The sequence below is a fragment of the Littorina saxatilis genome, linkage group LG2 (genome assembly GCF_037325665.1).
Source record: "Littorina saxatilis isolate snail1 linkage group LG2, US_GU_Lsax_2.0, whole genome shotgun sequence".
NCBI lineage: Eukaryota > Metazoa > Mollusca > Gastropoda > Littorinimorpha > Littorinidae > Littorina > Littorina saxatilis.
In genome coordinates, this window is record NC_090246.1 from 22,089,745 (window position 1) to 22,113,695 (window position 23,951).

The following is a 23,951-nucleotide window of genomic DNA, read 5'->3' on the forward strand; positions in this document are numbered from 1 at the left end:
ACCTACCATTTTGTTTTTTGATTCTTCAGTGTCATGATTATCATAAATAGTAAACGGAGTTGTTTCTGCTTCTTCGATAATTAATTGCAACTGTGAACTGACCATCTGCTGCATGACGACGAAGAGCCACTCCCTCATCCTGCCCGGGAACTCCTTGAACTCGCGGTCAGAGCAGGGCGTCAGGTCTGAAGCACAACACAGAGCACGTGAGAAACGGGGTGATAGGAGTTTCATAGTGAGAGGAGACAGGGAAGACTAGTAACTATAGAGCAAAGATGGACAGACAGCATTGCCAGAGCAGACTGTGGGAAAAGCTTTGTGAAAACCCAAAAGTTTGCACACAACCGGCAGAGGGGGAGACTGAAAGCTGGTGCTGCATTGTCAGTGCAGTGCCCCTACGATCCTGTCGAGTTACGGGCTCAATGAGTAAGCGAGTGAGTGAAGCTGTGGTATTTTATCTGTCATATTCAATACCTAAATGAGTAACCGTTTTTTTCACGCGGAGGATTCACGCGAAGGACTGTGAAAAGAATCTATAATCATAGGTTAAAATGGTAGGCTGGCATATATGTGGCATTGACTGTGTTCGGCCGTTATGGAATCAGGCCTAACCTAAAGAAATGAAAGAAAGAATGATTGAATGATTGAATGAATTAATTAACTAATTAACGACTGAATGAATGAATGAATGATTGAACTGAATGATCAAAATGTGAAAAGACAGAGACAGCGAACTCACCCTGGCAGGGCCCATAGTAGTCGAGGCGGATCTTGCCAATGCCGGGTCTGGAACATCCGTCTTGGCGGCGTCTGCACAGGCAGTGGTCACGGTCCAGCTCACACTCCGACTGATACGTCACGTTACGCTTGCTGCACACCTGTCAACATCGACAGAGTTAGCGGTTAGACATTCTGTTGTGAAAAAGTTGTTTTCCCCCTGTATTTAAGAGTGAGGCACGGTGGTTCGCCAAACGCATGCAGGCTACCTATTCACACATTTTTTGTGTGTGTCAGAATACTAAAGAGTTATTTGCACGCACATACCTATGCACAGAGGTTCGAAATACCTGACAGAATGATTTTCAGAAACACACACACACACACACACACACACACACACACACACACACACACACACACACACACACACTACACACACACACTGACAATTTACAATTAATGATGACCTACCTGGTACCTGTTGTCATCAGGTGGCGGCGTTTCACACTGGGGAATACAGATGCACTTTGCCCTGTGCTTTTTGTCCACAGTACACAGCTCGCCGCGACGACACACCTTCTCCGTACACGGGTCTGAAACATTGTTTGCAGCAACATTATCATACCTACTCAGGGGGTGGGGTGGGAGGTGGTGGAGGGGAAGGGGTTACTAGGATTTTGTTCTACTGCACATTTGCCAAAATGGCTGCTCAGTTTCAACTATTTTTGAAAGTTTTAGGTTGTGCTTGTGGTTACTTTTCCCCTGCGGGAAAAAAGGGATCACATTCTGCTGATAATACAATAGCCTACGTGATCGGTCTTTCCCACACACAAATATAACAAATGCTTACTATTGCCAAACAGCTTCGAGGGCCCCAAAGGGTTTAAAATCGTGATCGTGATTGGTGGTTTTTGACCTTTCTGTGACCGTGATTGCCGAAATTTCCATTTCTGTGATCGTGATGGGACTTTGCCCGTGATCCGTGATGACAAAAAAATCAAGTCTCGTGATCGTGATCGTCATTTGTTTTCGTGATCGTGATGGGCATTATTGCAAAGCATTTTATTTTCAACATACATTTTTCACAGCTGTATCACTCTATGAGTATGATCTTCTATTCGTCAAGGAGCTAATCCCAATTGAAGGGAAGCAACAACACATTCAGAAATAGGATTTTGACAGCAATTGCTTCTCTTTAAGAGAACCAATCACACAAAAAAGAGATCCAATCAGAAGGCGAATTGCAAAAGTCTGCAAAACTTCATCCAATGGAAGGGCTTCATGCTAAAGTTTTGAGTGCATTCAGTCAAATTCTAATTCGAAGATCAAAAATGGCGTGCAGCGGTACTGTCATCGAACTTCTGTTATATTTTGTGGATTCAAGCCAGACCAAAGCAGGCGGCGAGAATGCCTTCCTTGGTGGAAAGGTCAGGCTACGGGTCCGTCTTTCCGAAGACGAAATGTCAAGGTATGTCATCTATCAGAGCCGGACCAGGTAATTACTAGGGGGTGGGGGTGGGGGTTACAGTTGAGGGTCCAGGAGGCAAGGCCCCTTGGTGGGGGTCCAGGGGGCGAGGCCCCCTTGGTGGGGGTTGCAAGGGGGCAAAGCCCCCTTGAAGCTGAACGTTTTTTGATGTTTCTGGAGGGAAAGGAAGCCTCTCCTTGAACGAAAAAGGTAACTTCGACAGCAAGCTGTATAGGCAATGAAGAAGAATTGAGATTGTAAGGACTCATACTTTTCATCACAAAAATCGTTGAAGAAAAATGTCTTTCGAAGGGGGTGAGAGGTGCGATTTCTCCTCGGATTTCATGATGATCCAGATGTAACCCCCCCCCCCCCCTTCTTCCCCCACAAAAAAAAAAGCGTTTGGGAGGTACATGCTTAAGCCAGGGGGGGGGGGGGGGGGGGTTGCGCAACCCCTGTAACCCCCCCCCCTAGTCCGGCCCTGTCTATGTTGCTCTATGACTGTTCTGAATGTAGGCAAAGATCTTGAAATTTGTTTAAGATCTTTGAGATTGATTGAGATCATTGACATTGTCGACATTGTCACGTCCGGCTGTCACTCGCTCAGTGTGACCTCGACTGGCTCGAATCTGATCGAGTCTGCGTGTTGCCAAAACCGAAACTAGAAATGTGTTTTTCATCCCAGCAACGTGGACACGCTTGGCATAGATTCTAATTGTCGCTTCTTTGCATTAAGCTTGGATTTATCTTAGCGGATTACGGGGGGGGGGGGGGGGGGGAGGGGGGGGGGGGTTACAGGGGTTCCGGAACACCCACCCCCCGGCTGTAAAACAAAAAATAATAATAATACTAACTTTAAAAGAAATAATGAGTGGCTGCTGACACCAGTTGATCATGTTTAAAATCAAGGATAAGCCATAAATTGTTCATAAAATAGCTAAATCTCTTCAGCTTCTGGGGGGCTAAGCCACCCAGACCCCCCAATGGTGCCTTGCCCTCGACCCCAGGTTGTAACCCCCCCCCCCCCCTTTTGGCTTAACTGCTCCGCCCCTGGAGTGTATATTCCTGTGAGTGTCTGTATGAGAGAGAGAGAGAGAGCGAGAGAAAAAACAATGAAAACAACATTCTTGTTACTGATTACAAATCATGATATATTTCTATGTGTGTATGAAAGATAATTACAAAAAAATGATAAAAAAGTGCAACAGTTGTCACTTTGTGTCTTTCAGATGAGACGAAAAACCGAGGTCCCTTCGTGTACACTACATTGGGGTGTGCACGTTAAAGATCCCACGATTGACAAAAGGGTCTTTCCTGGCAAAATTGTATAGGCATAGATAAAAATGTCCACCAAATACGTATACCCGTGTGACTTGGAATAAAGTATAAAAAAATTCCATCTCACACGGCATTAAGTCTCAGGGCTTGGAAACATGAATACACGCATGCAGGGAAAAAAAAAATCTCCCCAGGGAGAAAGCAGCCCGAATTTCTGTGAGGTTACCCTCATGGACTATATAAAATCTTATCCTTATCCCTTATCCTAATAAACAATAGATCCAGAGGAGCGAATTACTGTGTGGTTGTGTTTACTTTGACACGTGCTTTCTGTACATGCAACTTTTACCGTGACCGTGATTTGCCACTGGTGTTCGTGATCGTGAAAACAAAAATCAAGGTAACTGTGATCGTGAAAGCTAAAATTTCCCTTCCCGTGATCGTGATGATACCCCCCCTTTGGGGCCCTCAGCTTCGTTCAAATTAATAACTCTCCAGTACGATGCCACTGAGACACAGCAACGTGGTTCAGCGATACATGAGTATTCTGACGATTGTAAGAACGTAAGCCAAGGTTTGAATTATTATGTGATTTTTGTTCATCTTTGGTCCGTGAAGTGTTAAGAAAACTTTTTTCTGACCTTAAAGATAACTAAGTCTCTGTGATGTGTACATGATTAAACGAGACGAGCAATACATATCATATTTACTTATTATCTCCTTTTGCTGTTGTTCTTTTTGTGCAACGTCCACCTCCTCCTCTGCATACTCGTCCTCGTCATCGCCATCGTCATCGTCGTCATCGTCCTGCAAAGACGACCACACCAAAAACCTCAGTTCAACAAACTGTGGCCTACGCGTGTTTCAGGTGGTTTGAAGGTGCAGACAATTTTAGTTTTGCTTGAGCTATTTTATTGGTGTATATACATTGTATTGCTTCACAGAATTTTACTGTCACTTTTTATGTGATGTTGATCAATCAGTTTCTGGTAAAATCGTGAAAATGGTAATTTGTCACTTTGCGAGCTGCCTTTACAAAGAAAAAGAAATGGTCGCCCAGTACTGTATGGTAGTTTTCTTTCTCCCGAGAGAAAGCAATCAAAATTTCCATTGGAGTAACCTCACAGGACTATAATTTTTATGGTACCTTATTTTACCTTACCTTACCTTACCTTACCTTACCTTACCTTACCTTACCTTACCTTACCTTACCTTACCCTTAAAGCATCAGTGACCATGGCACGGTTCGCAGAATGTCCTTTTAGTCGTTTTAAACCTTACTAAGAATACGGAAAATTTGCTTTACCAAAGAAACATTAGCTAATGTTTCTATTGATTTTGGTAAAGCAAATTTAGGGGATTCACTCGCATATTCAGTGCAAATATGTAAATCCAACAAATCGACGTAAACAGTACAACCATAGGACACAAATGTGCTCCGACCAAAGCATACATTACTCGAATTAGTTTTTGAAGCCTTGAGTAATTTAAAAACAGATGCAAAGATGTTACCTACCTCTTCCATATCGGCAAAATGGTTCGCTGATCGCCTGTCTCTCGGATGCTGAAAGTACAGAAAATCGACTTTAAAGGTCCAGTCCTTCCCGTTTAAACGATCAGAGCCACCATCTACGATCTAGTCAGGATATGCCCCCATTTGCACACGTACCAAAAGTACACAGCATGGGTGATTTCCGAACAGAATGAGATTTGTTTCACCAATCAGTTAGTTTCTTGACGGACATTACAGGCAATCTGTGATATTAACTCATCAACAAATTCTCACTGCGCACAGGAAGTAATCAGGATGTTGAATTTTGGTATGTTTCGAAGTGGAGGAATGTTCTCATCCCATTGTATAGCCGCCTGGCCAGATTTGAAGTGTTGAGCCGAACTGTTTTTAGAGGAAGGACAGTCTCTTTAATGCATAACTCGGTTAGGTATTGGATCAACCTTAGGTGAGCAGGTAATTGTTCACTCATTCACACACACACTCGCACGTACGCCCGCATGCCCGCACGAAGGCACGCACTCACTCACGCACGCACACACGCACGCACGCACGGACGCACACACGCACGCACGCACGCATACACACACACACACACACACACACACACACACACACACACACACACACATACACCTCTACTCAATAACTCAATCAGTTCATTTCATAAGAACGCGTCTGGTAGAACTTGCGAGGTCGAGATGCTAATGCTGAATCAATGGGTGTTGTTTTTCTTTCATTTCTTCTCATAGAGGCCGTTTCTCACGATGCATTAAGTTACCTGTTCGGCCATAGCTGCTGACAGCAACACCCCCAGCAACAGCAGCGCCAACAACCACAACTTCATCTTGCTTGTACACCTGTGGACACATGGAATAAGCTCAAAATGAGAAGTTATACTAGCGTCGCAGACTCAATGTAGAGTCTGTGTATCGTACAGTCTCCGCTACTACACTCAGCTCTCTTGAATGTGAATGCAATTTAGTATGGATTACAACCCAAGACGAGTACAGAGGTTCTGATGAAATGACTTTTGACAACATGCATGACAAGTCAAGTCAATGCAAATATTTTAAATCATTACACTCGTTTGAAAGGACATCCGTGTACACGTTAAAACTACATTTTGAAACAACAAGGAACACGATAACAACAAAATACAGTTACACATAAAATGGCGTGGCTGGTAATTAGCAGAAGCATCTTCGTACCATTACAAAGAAAAAGAAAGGTAATACAGGTTTATCAAAATTCATGCGTATTTCACAACAAAGATGTTGAAAAGTCAAACTAAAAATTGCAATCAATGCATACTCGTAACCTTTCAATATTTTCAAATGTTGAAATGGTATTGTAACTGAGTGTTGCTGCAGCAGCCCAAATCAAAACATGCAAGTAATTACAGTGGAAAGGAAGACCCCCGCCCCCCTTAGGACCCCCCCTCCCCACCCGTATAAGACTTCCCACTTTGCTTTGTCAGACTTTGCGACATAACCTCTGTAAATGTATGTCCTTTTAAACGTTATTCTCTCATAGTTTTTGAAGTCTTGCAAGGGATGTTCCACAGAATCTGAATGCATGAGCTTTGAGCGAACTCAGCATCTGCCAGGAAGCATGCTGAACGGATGTGAGCCAAAAAAAAAGAAGAAGCAAAATGAAATAATTGTCTGGAAGAAAGGGGTGCCGACTCCCAGGCGCATGCTGGTTAAAGGTACTCTTCTTCCCTTGTAGGGACTCTTGCAAATCACGACAGATGTGTACAGGTTTTCACTGGGGATTATCGTTACAACACCCTTTCCCTTAGACACAAAGCAAAGATACACCTTGTTGCTTTTGGTTCTTAGCTCGAATTCAGGACGGGGATGTAGCTCAGTCGGTAGCGCGCTGGATTTGTATCCAGTTGGCCGCTGTCAGCGTGAGTTCGTCCCCACGTTCGGCGAGAGATTTATTTCTCAGAGTCAACTTTGTGTGCAGACTCTCCTCGGTGTCCGAACACCCCCGTGTGTACACACAAGCACAAGACCAAGTGCGCACGAAAAAGATCCTGTAATCCATGTCAGAGTTCGGTGGGTTATAGAAACACGAAAATACCCAGCATGCTTCCTCCGAAAACGGTGTATGGCTGCCTAAATGGCGGGGTAAAAAACGGTCATACACGTAAAATTCCACTCGTGCAAAAAAATACGAGTGTACGTGGGAGTTTCAGCCCACGAACGCAGAAGAAGAAGAAGAAGAAGAAGAAGCTCAAATTCAGATTTCAGTTTTAATTTCGTAGTTCTGACACCCATGCCAATGTGGGCCAAACTCATTTAGCAAAACGTTCCCACTCTGTCAGTACAGGAAGAATCCAGGCTTCATATTTCTCGGGTATGTGTTTAAATGGAGGTATGCTCCCATCTCATGGAAAAAGCCTCAACAGATCTGTGCTGATGTATATGGTTAGTTACACAAGAAGAAGCGGTACCTTGCGGAGTATACTCGTTATCGTTAATGAGCTCAGTGTTTTCCAGAGAGGGCGCAGATAGTACATGCAACAGAATTCAATATTGGCAAGGCCGCAACGGGACCGAACAACCTCAGATCAAAATGTAAACATTTCACCACTAAAACTACTAAAAATAATGATGATGATGATGATGATGATGAGTGATGATGATGATGACGACGACGATGGTGATGATGATGATGATGACGATGATGACGATGATTACTACAATAGGCCTACTGACGATGGTTCTCAACAGTAGCCGTGTCAGCCTGGATTCCAAATTAAAGTAAGGGATGAGAAGGAGTGGAAAGCTGCATTGCCACAGAAATCTCAACTACTCTTGCATGACGTTAAACTACAGCTGAAATCGTTATCGATAAGATCTTCCCTTAGTTGTTCTCCACGCCACCACCCACTACCTCCTTAAAAAAAATCTGGGTTTTTCCTTTTCTGAATAACCATGCGGTGTAGGCGAAAGCGCCATAAAGCCTACTTTACGACACGCTTCCTATTCTCGTCCTTCTACGAAAGTGTGTGCTGCAGTTCACCTTCCTCTTTATAACCCACTTCCTATTTTTGTCTTTTTGCGGGAATGCAAGCGTATTCAGTAGCAACGCCCTGCCGTTTTTCTTCCCCCTTCTCCCCTTTATAACCCTCTACCTATTCGTGTCCGTTTACGAGAATGCAAACGTATTCTGTAGCGATTAACACACTGTCCTATTCGTCCGCCTTCTCCCCTTATAATGACCCTCTTCTTATTCTCGTCCTTTTTTGGGGGGGAGTGTACTCTTGAGCAATGCACTTATCTTTCCCAGCGATGGGAGAATAAAGTAATAAAAATGAAAGAAAAAAAAAGCATAACCTTCTTTCTATTCTCGTTCTTTTATGAGAATGCAAGCGTACTTTATCCTACATACGTGAGAGAGACGCTCATGAGATAATAATCGTTCAAATCACACGTGTGTATATCATGTAAATAAGGTCATGTCAAGCAAGTCTGGCAGGGACCTGTTTTTCCACTGCTTATGATACCAAAGTCACCGAGATAAACGTCAATGTATCGATTGGACATTGGATTTCCCTTCTTTGAGCCATGTGACGTCAGAGGCCTACAAAACTTCATATTTGGGCGTTTCAGGTTGACCGAAACTTTAAAGGAACTACAAAACACACGTCATGTGTTTGATTGCATGTGTGTGTGCTGTTCAATGTCAAAACAACAACAAAGTCAGTACATGACGTGTGTTTTGTAGTTCCTTTGAAGTTTCGGTCAACCTGAAACGCCCAAATATGAAGCTTGTGTGTTTGATTGCATGTGTGTGTGTGCTCGTTCAATCGTCAAAACAACAACAAAGCCATAGTACCTGAAAGGAATTCGATCGATACATAATGTCATATTTTGGTCAAAAACGCAAATAACGTATATTATAGAAAAAAAATTGCGCTCGCTAATTACCCTCGATGAATTTTTAGAACTAACACGTCACGCCACACTTTCAGAGTGACGTTTCTTTGCTTTGACGTAATAGATTGCACGAGGCTTCAGAAGAGATCGAGGTTCCAAAACAAGCGTTTAGCTGCCTCGACTGCATGACATTTTCAGTAAAATACACGTAAGTACAGTATGTAGAATAAACATGGCTTGCTTTTTCAAATAGTAAACAGCTCGCTTCGCTTTCGCTTACAGTTCAATATTTTAAAAAACAAAACTCGTGTAAATCTCTATCTCTACCTAATCCTCCACCCTCTCCCCTTAGGACCCTTTTCCTATTCTCGTCCTTTTTGCTGGAGTGTACTCTTCGGCAATGCGCTTATCTTATTTCATATTCGTCCTCCTTCCTCTCTCTCGCTTACTTTATTTTTTTGAAAGAGAGAAAAACAAACGGAGTAAAAGAGGGAAGAAAAGACAACTCCTGCATAATGAAAGAATAGAGCGTTTGTTGTTTCAGCAATTTTTCCTAACCGTGTCCTCCCGACCGCGCCAGAAGCACTCGTGACCGTCAGTTTCCCTTTTAATGATCAAAGACTGAACGCAGTGCCAAAGCAATAAATAAGATTGCATTCGTACGAAGTGAGCGTCAAAAGTATTTATCTTTTGAGATGATCAGCCGATGAGAACGTTTCTTGCGTCAGTTTTAGATGTTTTCGAGGTAAACGTTAACCGTAGGTCGGATCTGCAGTTAATTTTGATAACTAACCTGCTCCTTATTTGAAAGGGTAAGTTCATCGCACTATAAAGGGAAACCAACAGCCACTTAACTGTTGCACACACACACGCACACACACACACACACACACTCTCTCTCTCTCTCTCTCTCTCTCTCTCTGAGGTCCGAATCAGCAGCCAAGAATACATCTCGCCCTACCGCACGCGCAACCATGGGGAGGAACATAACACAACCGTTAAATTAATACATCAACCTCTCATGAAGAAATGAAGATATATGCTGCAATACTGAATCAACCCTGCATTTTTCTTGCTGGATTTAGTACTGCTTAATGCACAGATGAATGAGTTTCTACCATCCGAAACGGATGGTGTTTTCTTGCCAACATCGTAAAATTGAGAACGTTGGCATGATTCTTTTGGTGTGTGTTCGTGACAGACATTTCCGGGGCTGAAGCCGGTGTAACACGAAATTCTTACTCCGAGTACACTTTTCGTACGAGAAAAGAACTCCCCAAGGCACGAAAAAATTACTCCTTCCACGAAATTTTTACTCCCCATTTTGTTTACTTCCAGTAAAAATCTCGTACGCAAAAATGGGAGGCGGGCGAAAGGATAATGCCAATACGTGACAGGGGCGGATCTGGGGGGGGGGGGGGGTGCAATGGGTGCAATTGCACCCCCCCCCCCCAGCGGGACAAAAAAAAAAAAAAAAAAAGAAGAAAAAAAAAAAAGAAGAAAAATGTATCACCTGAAAATAGCACTTTACACGCTCAGATTGCACCAGATTGCACAATTTTGCTTCCTTTTTAAAAAAAAATTCCGGGGGGGCATGCCCCCGGACCCCCCTAGCATGCTCGGCGCTTCGCGTCATCGGTTCGGCGCTTCGCGCCTTCGCTGATAAGATACAAAAAAAAAAAAAAAAAGAACTTTGCACCCCCCCCTTTCAAAACCCAGATCCGCCCCTGCGTGATCTCGCGCACACGAATGTCGCGCTACCCTCCTTCCGCCCCTTCCACCACCAAGACTATCAGGGGACAAGGGAGTAAAAATTTCGTACACCTGGCATGGAAAGTTAAATTGCTCGTGTTGGGGTGAAGTAATTTATTCGTTATTTATTCGTCAGGGGAGTAACATTTTTGTACGAAATGTTTACTCGGAACTCACCTGTCTTGGGGAGTAATTTTCTCGTGCAATGGGGGAGTGCTTTTTTCGTAAAGGGAGTAACTTTCTTGAACGAAATGTTTACTCCGGAGTAAAAATCTCGTGGGAGTACTTTTCTCGTGTTACACCGGATTGGTCTTTTAATCTGAATCTGAATAAAGATCGTCAGTGAAGTTGATGTGTCTGGCAAAACAAAGATACACATTCACATCGCTTTGCTCCGACTAATACTTTTGAATACTATTTTGTTTATTAACTTACCGCATTTTTTATGCTTTGACACGGACATCCAGAAGGAAAAAAATAGAGACAAACAAAGTAACAAAAAACAAAAACAAAACAAACACTATCGTAACCACAAACATACAAATAAATCAAAACTTGACTAAATGTAAAACATATATACCAGTGAGTCAGCAATGACAATCCTACGTAAATAAACACGGCGCCACAGAACCGTGCCAGGAAACTGCAAAAACGTACTACAACGGCGTATCAGCTACAGAAACTGACAAAAGGAATGGATGGCGCCCATCACGCCATAACTCTGTGCCTTTGTGACTGTGCCTGGCACATAAGCGCCGGATACACACCCAGTGCACCTGAATATGAGTTATGTGCTTTAAAGGCTAAACTGCGCAGGAAAGGCATCGCAAGTTGTGGGGATCCATGAGGTGAGCCCGGACCGACAACAATCAGAAACAAAACAATTATTTTTAAACTGGGTCAGCTCTCAGCTGGCACAGAGAGTACGATCAGCCACGGTCTAGTCTGTTTGGATAACGAACTGAAACTTAGTATGAAGCCTGTCTAAAGTTTCCTAAAGTTACTTATAGATCACATATTGTGCATCAGTTTATACCCAGCCCTACCCCGCGTTCTTACAAAACCACGACTCAGCGTTGGCCGCGAAATAAGGTTTGAAAAAGTGAACATAATCTTTTGAGGGCACATGTGCACAAAGCAACCGATTCAACAAATACCATGTATAATTGGGCAAGAAATTTAAGCGTATTGGTTGCAAACATGGGCGTACAGAGAATGTATTGTCGGCAAGCATCAGCAACCATAGACAGGAGTAAAGCGATGACTGCTGGTCGTGGAAAATTAATGGTGTAGACTTTAGAACAAGTTCTTCTACAAGCAACACTGCATGGTAACCTCGGGGTAAAACCGACCACAATGTCTGGTTGAACAAGAAACTGAGATACTGTTCGCAAACTGGGGAAATATCAACTCGTAAGTGAACAAAATCCATATACAGCAAGCCATGAAAGCAACGGGTCATTATGGACAGAAAATCGAGACAAGGTTTGGAAACTAGGGCAACGTCTTAGCGTAATTTAGTCTGTAAATCACAAGGCAGACGTCGCGTCAACCACCGTGCGGATGGACGACAAAAAGTCAAGATATACATGGGAACTAAATGAGGAAAACTTACGATTACACAAAAATGCAGTAAGGCCTAAAAAAACAAGAAATTCGTTCGAGGTAGGAAAAACACCCCCGTTGGTCAAAGGGAAATAACCATTCTCACTGCACCCATTCTGACTGCCACCAACTGAGAAGGTTATTTCCCTTTGACCATGAATATGTTTCTCTATAAGTCCTTGTAGAATCTTAATCCACCAATAACTCCCTAACCGTGTGTTTGACTGGTCCCAATTTTTGTAAGGACCGTCTCAGGAATGTATAGAACCTGTTCACCAAGTTTGGTGACGATCGGTCCGTTCATTCTTGAGATCTATATGCGAACACAAACACACAAACACACAAACAAACAAACACATCGACCGAAACCTATACACACCCCTATACCGGGGGTGTAAAAATAGGTGTGGTTACGGTAACCCGACCTACCCTATTTTTAGGGGCCGATCCTATAACTTTTTATTACATTTGTCAACAAAAACAAAAACAAAACAAAAAACGAGTGCAAAAAACGCAATGAAAGCGAAAGCGCCCGTGTCGCACACTTATTTCCCTGTCAAGTAGGTTTAATTTGTACACATTAGAAAAAAAGTTAAAAAAAAAGAAAGTGATTGCCTACCTACATACCCTATTTTTTTTGGCTATGTAATTACCGTAACCACACCTATTTTTTTGTGTGGCCTAATCAGCTTTGGGTCGTCACATAAATTTGACCCGTGTGCGCCCCGGTCTGGACTCGAACCGGTAGCGCGAGGATCGCAAATCCCGAGTTCTACCAACTGAGCCTGTGCGTTCAGGATACAAGCGGGAAGCAGGCACGTGCACGCAGGACCCTAAAACCAACCAGTATCCACCTGGGTATCTGCCTGGGGCAGCGAGCACACCACGAAGAAGACGAAACAGGGGTGGCTTTCAAAGGCATGGAACCTTCAGTAAGTAACAGATCGGAGCGCCATAGGATGAACCTCTGTCTGTTTAGACAGGCTAGCGTGGAACACCATGTTTTGTTTATTAGCGGAGACAAAGTTACCTTTCAGAAAGCACCAAAACGTCAATACTACAGGCAATATTTACGCAAGAACCCCGGGACAAGTGCGGACTGTTTGGACGAAAATACATCATGATCTTTAACTTCGACTATGTACGATGCATCGTGTATGTAACTATAGTAGAGAGATGAGATGAGGTGCTGAACTCTGGATGGATAACACAGTCACATACGAATACATCGTCGTGCGTATTTGTCAGTGATCACTTAACACAGAAAAGTCGCTCAATTTGAAAATTCATTTAGTTTAAGTTAGAATTAACAAGCAAGCAGATAAACCCGGCTATGCACTAAAAATAAGATAGTTGTGAACTTTTTATGATAAAATTGAACGTGATGCTCGCCGCTGCTCAATATATACAAGACTAGATGATTACCCGCTTCGCCGGGTACCGGCTTCGCCGGGAGGAAGTAGAGCCGAACACCAGGCTGCGCCTGGGACCCGGCTTTGCTGGGTGTACGCCGGCTTCGCCGGCGCACGAAGGAAAGGAGATAAACGCGCAAAACACTGGAGACCTTCTAAAAATAGTAACGTGCAGTGACCTTCTAAAAATAGTAACGGAATGGGAATATCCGCGCGCCATACGAAGGAAGGGAGGTAAACGCTGAAAACACTGGAGAAGATAAGGAAGAGTTACTGGTAGTGGATCCAGACAAAAAAACCAAAATCGGTTCAGCGCTGCGCGCTGAGAGCACGTGTTGAAATATCTCATCGACCAGGTTGTGTCCCGGGTGTACCTGAATATGGCCACCAAATTTGAAACAGATCCATCGAGAACCTTGGCCGCGCATCGCGAACAGACACACACACACAGACACAAGTCGTATCATATATATATAGAAGCAATCAGAGAATCCTTTAATTTAAGAGCCTACTCTCTGTAACCAAACCGTCTTGCATTCCAAGGCTGGCAGGCATGATTTAAAGTAACCGTGTGACCGAACGGGTACACCACCACATGTCTGTCCTCCCACTTGGTCGACATATACCTCCTTCTTCTTCTTCTTCTGCGTTTGTGGGCTGAAACTCCCGCGTACACTCGTGTTTTTGCACGAGTGGAATTTTACGTGTATGACAGTTTTTACCCCGACATTAAGGCAGCCATACGCCGCTTTCGGAGGAAGCATGCTGGGTATTTTCGTGTTTCTATAACCCACCGAACTCTGACATGGATTACAGGATCTTTTTCGTGCGCACTTGGTCTTGTGCTTGCGTGTACACACGAAGGAGGATAAGGCACCAGCAGGTCTGCACATAAGTTGACCTGGGAGATCGGAAAAATCTCCACACTTAACCCACCAGGCAGCCGCAGCCGGGATTCGAACCCTCGACCTTCCGATTAAGAGGCCGACGTCTTACCACCCCGCCACAGCGCCCGTCGGTCAACATATACCAATTCGGAAGGTCGCAGGTTCGAATTCGGGCCGGGACGGACACGGGTCAAATTTATGTGCAGACCCAGAGACGTAAGCCATGTCCCACCCCCGTGTCACCACAATGGCACGTAAAAGAGCTCGGTCATTCTGCCATAAGTGCAGATAAAGATGGCTAAACACGCATACACTTGTGTACCTTGTCAAAAGCCGTGAGGGCGTAAAACGCGAATCATAATTACCCAAATCTTGTCCTTAAGAGGCGAAATATTTAGCCTGTAGGAGATAAAGCATTCTCTCTTTCCTTGTTTGTATACCAATGATAATCAACAGCCTGCCTGCTCGGAGTATTTTTTTCTGAATTAATTTTGCAGACATACAAATGTGTCAGGTACAAAACTAATTCAGTAAAGAAATCAATTTCTGCACAAAAAACGGCAGGCAAACTATAGATTCTTGGTATGTGTGCAAGTTGAAGAACCCTCTTGTCCCTTGTAAAGGCGTGGTTTATTTTGGTGTGTTTTTTCCTCCCTCCTTTTCCCCTTCTACAGATCCCCGTATCGTCTGCCTAATCAGATATTATAATGCTTTTTAAGAGCACGTGTATAAGCTTTGCTTGTTGTGCTTTGCTTATTATATTGATTGTATGCAGCATTGTTATCTGTGCATTTCTGGATAAATTGTTTAAACCAAAAGCGCGGACAGACCACGTGATGGATTACGTGATAGTTAACGCCGGCCGGAAGGAATGCACGTTTAAAGGAAGAATTACTAAAAACGAGATAGACCCTGCTTTGCATTGAAAGTAAGAAATGCCTACCGAAATTGCCAATGTGAACTTATGAAACTAAAGAAAAAATGCAAACTGACACGTTCTCAGTGCTTATCACAAGAAGCCACTGAGCAAAGAATGTTAGCATGCTCTCTGAATTCAAGCCTTCTTACATTCCACGGTTGGTTGGCATGATTTTAATACAAACATGTCTACATGATGACGAACTGAGAGGATTGTAAGCAGTTACGCGGTTGTACCGAGGTCACCCCATGTCACACACTTAGATCATGCACCAGACAGGCTGTTCCGCACCGGAAAACCCACACAAAAGTGGGCTCACACGCGGTTCCCTTCAGTACAAAAACAGGCACCCACACCAGTTCAGTTTGAGATTGGCAGTCTTACGCACTCTGCGGCTGGATAACTTAATTCCACTGAATTGGTCTCTCCCACTGATTGATGTGTGTGTGTGTGAGTGTGTGTGTGTGTGTGTGTGTGTGAGAGAGAGAGAGAGAGAGAGAGAGAGAGAGAGAGAGAGAGAGAGAGGCCGGAGAGAGGGAGAGAGAGAGAGAGAGGGAGAGGGAGAAGGGAGGTAATTTTAAGCATGATCTGATTAATCACTTAGATGGATGAATTCCATCGTAAAGATCGCACTTTAAAAAAAAATACATTGAAAATTCTCCCACCGTTTGTCTGTCTTTTCAAGTCATCAGTCTGTCTGTCCATTTGTCTCTCTTTGTTTCTCTCACTCTCTCTGTCTTTGTCTGTCTGTCTGTCTGTCTGTATCTCTCTCTCTCTCTCTCTCTCTCTCTCTCTCTCTCTCTCTCTCTCTCCCTCTCTCACTTTCTCTCTGTCTTTCCCTCTTTCTTTATTTCGCATTTAATATATCTTTGGACGGATATGCCGGAAGGAACCGAGTGAGACTTACCTCTCCCAAACATGGAGGTGAAGAGAAGGAAGTGCCTAGTGTATGTGATCTGGCGAATGTGACTCTTACTGAGTCAGCAATGTTGTTGACTGAAATGCACTGTAGGCTATAGGAAGCTCGTAAACAAAACAGAGGAAGTTAGCAAGAAAACACAACTGGTAGCAAACCAACTTAACAACTTGAAGCAAAACATATGGCAAAAACAACGGTTGCTGCCAACAGGAAAAACATGAATCGTTCCATTCTGATAATCATCGCTCAACGGCTATCGCCAGTTTCTCTCTGACAGCATGCTAAATTATTGCGCGAATTCATCAAAACAAGAATACAGAGTTATCTCCTATATGTTTTTCGCGAGAACTGATCTAAATTTGAGATCAGTGTTCGCGAGACGAAAATGATTGCAGATTGGCCGACTTCGACAGTGATCTCCGTTCTGTTCTTCACAGTTATGATAAAGACATCGTTCTAAGGTCAAAACAAGTCGAAATTTTGAGACTGCTGTCGGAAAGAGACCGTGATATACACAGAAAAAATCGTCTGCACCGGCGCGCACCGAAGCCACAGTTGATTATCACGTGACACTTTAGAGTTGTTTGCACAGTATATACATCCGCGAAAGATAGCTCGCTTGAAACTGTCTTACATATAATATATTCCTTTGTAATTTAAAAATTACACAACACCATGAAAAATCATTATCGACGATCGCGAATCTGCTTATATCCATAACACATTACAAAAAGATCTAAATGTGTAAAAAATCGATTTCCTTTCCAGAGAAGAAAAACCAAGGCATCCTGTCAGGGATAGAATGAGACCCGAAGGGAAGTAACTAATTTTTGACCTGAGTTCAGGATGGAATCGTTCAAGTTGACCTAAATACTAAAATAGACAAGTTAAAAAAACAAGTTATTAAAAAAATTACAAACCCGTTGCATCGGTTTGAATACAGTTCTGATACAATACTGACAACACAAGCGGGAAATACCCCGTATAGTTACCTATACGATAGTCCGCAGGGCGCCATCCTGTCGGGTGCAATTATAACAACTTGCATGTTGGCGCATTGGTTAAAAGGAGGATTCCGCTGTACACCGTATAGAAGAAAAGGTCAGACAGTTTTAGGAACCTAGGTGAGAAACGAGAAGCAATTGCAAGTGTTTGAGAAAATGGCAGAAAATAAGTGAGTTGTGGTTTTTTTTTTCGTGGCAGCGGTTGCAGGTGTTGTGATAAGTTTACCGCTTCAAATTTTTTTTTTTTTTGGGGGGGGGGGGGGACTGCAGGTAAAGGCAGGTTCCTGGCAGTTTAAGTTGAGGGCGTTCTGTGAGCAACACAGTTGCTGACACAAGCACAACTGAAAAACATTTGTCAGAAAATGTGGGCGAAGTGTGTGTGTGTGTGTGCGGGCGTGCGTGCGCGCGCGCTTGTTTATGTGTGTGTGCGTGTGTGTGTGTGTGTGTGTGTGTGTGTTTGTGTGTGTGTGTGTGAGAGAGAGAGAGAAGGAGAGAGAAAGAGAGAAAGAGAGAGAGAGAGAGAGAGAGAGAGAGAGAGAGAGAGAGAGAGAGAGAGAGAGAGAGAGAGAGAGAGAGAGAGAGAGAGACTTTGTAAACGTTTCTGTATCTGGTTGTATCGCTTGGTATCTGATAACCCATAACGTACTTCCTCACGAGAATCAGTCGAAATCGCTTTTACTCAACAAGTCGCGGTGCTAGCAGACTCTCCTCGTAGCATCTCCAGGTTGAATACCCGTTCTGCACCTTCCAAGCATAAGTGCATGCGGGTCAAATCTCACACAGGAGACATAGACACCGAAACAGCTACACCTTCACACCATTCCAAAAGCTCATCACACAGACAGAAGAAAGGTGATGTTGTTTGCAGACGTCCTTATCTTATTTCGCCCTTAACTTATTATTTTGTCCGAAGGATACCGGCCTGTACAAAACCATCAAGTGAATCCCTTTATTGTGCGAAGGAAACTTTCAGCATCCCATTGATCAAGTTAAGCATTATTTGTCACACCTACCAGCTTAGCACTTTGTCTGTAATGGCTTGTGTTAGCAATCGCCCGTCTAGCAGACTTGGTGTGGTCGGTGTTCGATATTCGATTATCTCCCTTATTGTATTGGACGTCTGGCAGAAAGGTTTGCAGGCGGTTCCCAGACACACTAAGGGCGGGACCTATCTGGCTCGAGCACACATCCGGCTTTTCTTGGTTCTATATATTGCTTTTTCATTCTTGCACAAAATGCAGAAACATGACTGAAAAGGCATTATGAACTGTCCGCGTCTCTCTCTCTCTCTCTCTCTCTCTCTCTCTCTCTCTCTCTCTCTCTCTCTCGCTCTCTCTCTCTCTTATTCACAGAGAATAATAATGATAATAATAAATGAGCATTTATATAGCGCAACATCATAACTTTACAATTATGCTCTTTGCGCTTGACACATTTAAAATTAAAACACAGTTATACAAGCATTTACATCTACATTCATAGTCAACAACGCTTAATTAAAAGCATACACCATCAAACATACATTACAAAAGATTCTTCCACTAACTAAGTAATAAAAACATGAATAAAATAGGTAGTGAAAACAAGGAAATACCAGCTGAATACCCTTAATCAAACAGAACATGTTATCAACAATACTGAAAAACAGCCCTAGATGTTTATATACATTATCACATTATCACTAAAACAACAGACGGGCGCTGTGGTGGGGTGGTAAGACGTCGGCCTCTTAATCGGAAGGTCGAGGGTCCGAATCCCGGTCGCGGCCGCCTGGTGGGTTAAGTGTGGAGATTTTTCCGATCTCCCAGGTCAACTTATGTGCAGACCTGCTAGTGGCTTATCCCCCTTCGTGTGCACACGCAAGCACAAGACCAAGTGCGCACAGAAAAGATCCTGTAATCCATGTCAGAGTTCGGTGGGTTATAGAAACACGAAAATATCCAGCATGCTTCCTCCGAAAGCGGCGTATGGCTGCCTTAATGGCGGGGTAAAAACGGTCATACACGTAAAATTCCACTCGTGCAAAAAACACGAGTGTACGTGGGAGTTTCAGCCCACGAACGCAGAAGAAGAAGAAGAAGACTAAAACAACAAATACACCACATGTAGCCTACTGATGGACTGAGAAAACAAAATCAGGGGTTGTATTTCTTGAAGAGGTGCGTTTTAAGTGCTCGTTTGAATGCTTGGGGTGACTGAGAGTGACTGAGAGTGGCGGATGTGAAAGGGGAGAGAATTCCATTGTGTGGGTGTGCAGAAAGTAAAAGTGCGTTGTCCGTATGTTTTGGTTTTGGTGTGTGGTATGGTGAGGATGCGACAGTCAGAAGAGGCACGGAGTTGTCTTGCTGGAGAATAGACGGTGAGGAGTTCAGAGAAGTAAGCAGGAGACGAGCCAGAAAAGAAGTTAAAGCAGAGGGTGGACAGTTTGTAGTCAATGCGGGCTTGAATAGGTAACCAGTGCAGTGTGTGAAGAAGTGGTGTTGCGTGATCTCGTTTTCGTGCTTTCAGAATGAGGCGTGCTGCCGAGTTTTGGACTTTTTGTAGTTTATGCAGGAGTTACAGAGGACAGCCAGAGAGAAGAGAGTTGCAGTAGTCAAGTTTAGAAAGAACAAAGGCACAGACAAGAGTGTTAGTTGTAGAAGAAACCATCCCCTCAGTCTCAGCGTATTGGTAATTGAAGCGTTTGGAAGTCAACGCTGTCTATTCAATATCCATTGCTTTGGCCACGTACATCCCTATGGATTAGCTAAATGTTGAAACTGCAAACACGTGTTAATAAGGTTAGGAGAACGAAGTTCCGTAAGTCCAAACCACATACATTTGTGACAGGTTTTGTTACTGACCACTGCCTTTGAACCATGCAACTCATCTGTCCGTTTTGACCAAGACGTTTTGCAGTTTACAGTGGAGAATTACAGAATCATCCACGACTCTTGGATTCCAGGCACTGCACTCCAACTGTTTTTGTTCAGCCAGTGAATTTGCTGAGTGTTAAAACGGTTCAACCCTGATAAACACGAACAAAGGCCAGAACATTGCTGGCAAACACATTCAGACCAAATGTCCGATTGGTTGCTCTGACGCAACATGCTGTCACGTGCTATATGATTTAATGCATTATCCGTAGCAGACCTTTTGGGTTTGCCGTTTCCCAACCACATATGTATCTAAATGGTAAAGGAACAAGATAACGATTATTACCTGGTGCAAATGCATTCAGGCTGCTATGTAGCATACATTCATATGGCTTTTATGGTGTCTGTATGAAGGGTACCATACCTTGGGATTTAACCTTTTTACCTGTTTCGATGCAACCGCTGGCAGACTGAAACCCAGACTAAGGCGCCGTGTCCTGATGCTTTTGTCTTGATAAACAACAGGAGCATCATTATGAATATTCCGCAGTCGGCAGTCAGTCATCCCACAGGGTATGACAACAAAGTGAAGCGCAGAGCTTTTTGCCAAGAACAACAAGACCACCCAAATACTTGCCTTCCTTTTGTCTTCATGCGTGTAATGACCTCCTGTGTACTCAGCATGATTAACACGCATACAATGAAAAGCAAGAGTTGTACCATGCAAACTACACCTCACTGTTGTAGGAGATCACAGCGAATAGAGGGCTCAACATTTGTTTCAACGCTTCATTCATATCATCACAGAAAAACTGCGCACGTGCACATTCAAAGCACGAAGCCACTTTACGAGTATTAAGTTATTCTGAGCAAAAAAGTTAGCAACATATTTGCCCTTTGTGCGCATACAACGAATTCTTTATAATCTATCCAGAATTTGAACTCGCACGCTGTTGTGACAAAGAATTAGATTCATTAATGCCAGCCTGTCAGTGACAACAGAAAGGGGTCACAATGCACGTGCAGTTCGTCAATTTTCCTCCTGCAGACCTGCACACTGTGTTATTCCAACTGTCTCGTTTTTGTCAAGTTCCATCGGTCCATGTTTTCCCTCGTTCCACCCACCCCTCAATTATCCGCGAGTCTTTCTATTGAAATGATTTTCCACGTAGGGAAATGAAGGAAAGAGGGTCGCAGGGGTGGGGATCAGTTGGGGTGGGGGTCGGGGGGTGAGGCTTTTGTTTGTTGAGTTGATCGTTTATTTATTATTGTTCCTTTTTTCTTTTTCTTATTTTTCTTCTCTTGCTGAAAGATACCTTGCTTCCCGTGCACACGATGATCATGTTCGCCCTCACAGTTCATCCTGTCGAGTCCAGGATTTCACATGGAACAAGAAATTCCTCCGAGGTAGGAAAAACACCCCCGTTGGTCAAAGGGAAATAACCATTCTCACTGCCACCAACTGAGAAGGTTATTTCCCTTTGACCATTAAGATGTCCCTCTATAAGTCCTTGTAGAATCTTAATCCACCAATAACTCCCTAACCGTGTGTTCGACTGGTCCCAATTTTTGTTAGGACCGTCTCAGGAATGTATAGAACCTGTTCACCAAGTTTGGTGACGATCGGTCCGTTCATTCTTGAGATCTATATGCGAACACAAACACACAAACACACAAACAAACAAACAAACAAACAAACACATCGACCGAAACCTATACACACCCCTATTCACGACTTTCCGACCTTGACATTGTAGTGGGGGTCAAGTGGGCGTCGGCATCATTGTCCAATCAGAAATTTTGATGCGCTTCCGCTTCCTGTCCCGCCCAGTCTGCGCAAAAGAAATGGCGCAAAACTGTTTGCGCGGAAAAAGGTGATGAAAAAAAGAACACAACCTGGTTTGATAACCAAATGATTGCGATCTTGCATTCTAGCATCATTTAATGTGGAACAACGACACATCTGATAAACAAATAGCCAGTTTGTTACCAACATGAGAAACTAGGGTTTAGAATCGAAGCGGTAAACCCGGACGCTGTTTGTACACGTAAATCCGGAGAAGCTATCGAAGTAGGTGACATGTCGTTTCACTCCGAGTGTGCCAGCACCGGCCCTCTACCCGCCAAACCCCCACTAGGCAGGGAAAGTGGTTCGACCTTGCATGAATGCAGGGCAAGTTCGAGTTTGCTAGCTAAAATTGCTGCTAGTGCTTGCCTTGTCTAGATCTGGAACTTGTTCAATTGGATTTTTTCTCTCTATTATACTGGAATAAGTGGGTGCTTTTCTAGATCTAAGCATCGACCGAATTAGATAATGATCAGGCATGGGAATTAAAAATTGTAAAAAAGGCGGAAAATTTATAACTGTAGACGCGAAGCGTCAAGTCGACGGCGCGAAGCGCCTAGCCTTACTAGGGGGGTCCGGGGGCATGCTCCCCCGGAAATTTTTTTTCTCCAAAGAACCCAGATGGTGCAATCTGGTGTCATCTGAGCTCCAAGTTTGCCATTAAATTCTGTTTTTAGAATCAGAGTTTTTAGTACAAAAATGTACCAATTTTTGCTTTTTTGAAGAAAAAAAATATACATGTATTATATATGGTTTAAATTTGTAAAAAAATTGATCTGTTGAGACAAACAGGAAAATGTAACTTGTAACACAATCTGTGCAATCTGGTTTACTTTCAAACATAAAAGTTCAATAACTGAGGCGGGCGGTAGCAGTGCGTGAACAAAGTACGGAAAGTTTTCGCGGGCTTTTGCCCAAAGGCCAAAGTAACCGGTGCTTTTTTTGTGTGCCTCCCCCCTTTATTTTTTCGGCGGACACTTTTGCATTTTCGGCGGAACAAAAAAAAAATTCGGCGGAAATCCGCCATTCGGCGGACAATTCCCATGCCTGAATGATGTTCCTTGCATTGCATTCTCCTAAATCTGTTATTCTAACCAGTTTGTTTAAGAATATAATTGTTCGTTTTTTGTTGATAAGCTTACAAGATTTTTTCTTTTTTAAGTAAGTGGTTTCACACGTACAACATGAGACCCACATGCACTAGACAATGGAAGTTGAGGTCCTCGTTCAATACCACAAATGCCAGTATTATACTTCAGACTACTTTTGGAGGAATGTGTGGGGTTTGGGTGTTGAACTTGAAGTGGCAGATTGTTTGCACAGGTATGAATGTTCGTACGTTCGTACGTGCACGCATGTATGCAGGCATTTGTTCGTCAAGCAGGAACATGCAACATTTTGTTGACCGTATGTGAGTGCGTGTGTAATAAAACCAACGACAAACAATACAAAAAGCTCCAGCTCTGCTTCTTCACCAGTCACAGACGCATTGCGTTGTTCAGCTTTTCAGAAATATATTAACTCAGTCAGAACCGGCTTCATGAATATTTTATTTCAGGAAAAAGTCAATCGAATCTACACAAAAAAAGGTTATTGCGTTGTTCTGTCTTTGAGACTGTACCACGTAATATTGAGCTTCTAGAAGAAACATGTCTGTGGCATAGTTTGACCCAACAGATAGAGAAGTCAACAGAGGTATTCTGCCGTCAGCAGCTTTATTGCTGTTTTGAATTTGATCTTGCATAATTTTACTACATAATTTTGCAACACACAAAGAAATCGTAATTGAATATTTTACGCAAAATTGAATAATTCACAAACATGTTTGTATGAACAAATATTATTTTAAGAAAATATGAGTGTGAGGATGGACGTATTTTGAGTGA

General features: G+C 43.3%; 1 protein-coding gene across 1 annotated transcript in view; it reads right to left on the bottom strand.

Moving 5' to 3' along the window:
* Positions 1 to 23,951, bottom strand: part of LOC138958489 (SPARC-like) — a 62,145-nt gene that overhangs the window by 5,050 nt on the left and 33,144 nt on the right. The window contains exons 2-7 of the mRNA XM_070329660.1: positions 5,755 to 5,833; positions 4,980 to 5,027; positions 4,174 to 4,270; positions 1,192 to 1,313; positions 740 to 878; positions 103 to 185 (exon numbers count right to left, since the gene is read on the bottom strand). Of these exons, the coding sequence (XP_070185761.1) occupies positions 103 to 185; positions 740 to 878; positions 1,192 to 1,313; positions 4,174 to 4,270; positions 4,980 to 5,027; positions 5,755 to 5,820 (555 nt within the window). The 5' untranslated portion in view covers positions 5,821 to 5,833. The remainder of the gene's footprint in view (positions 1 to 102; positions 186 to 739; positions 879 to 1,191; positions 1,314 to 4,173; positions 4,271 to 4,979; positions 5,028 to 5,754; positions 5,834 to 23,951) is intronic.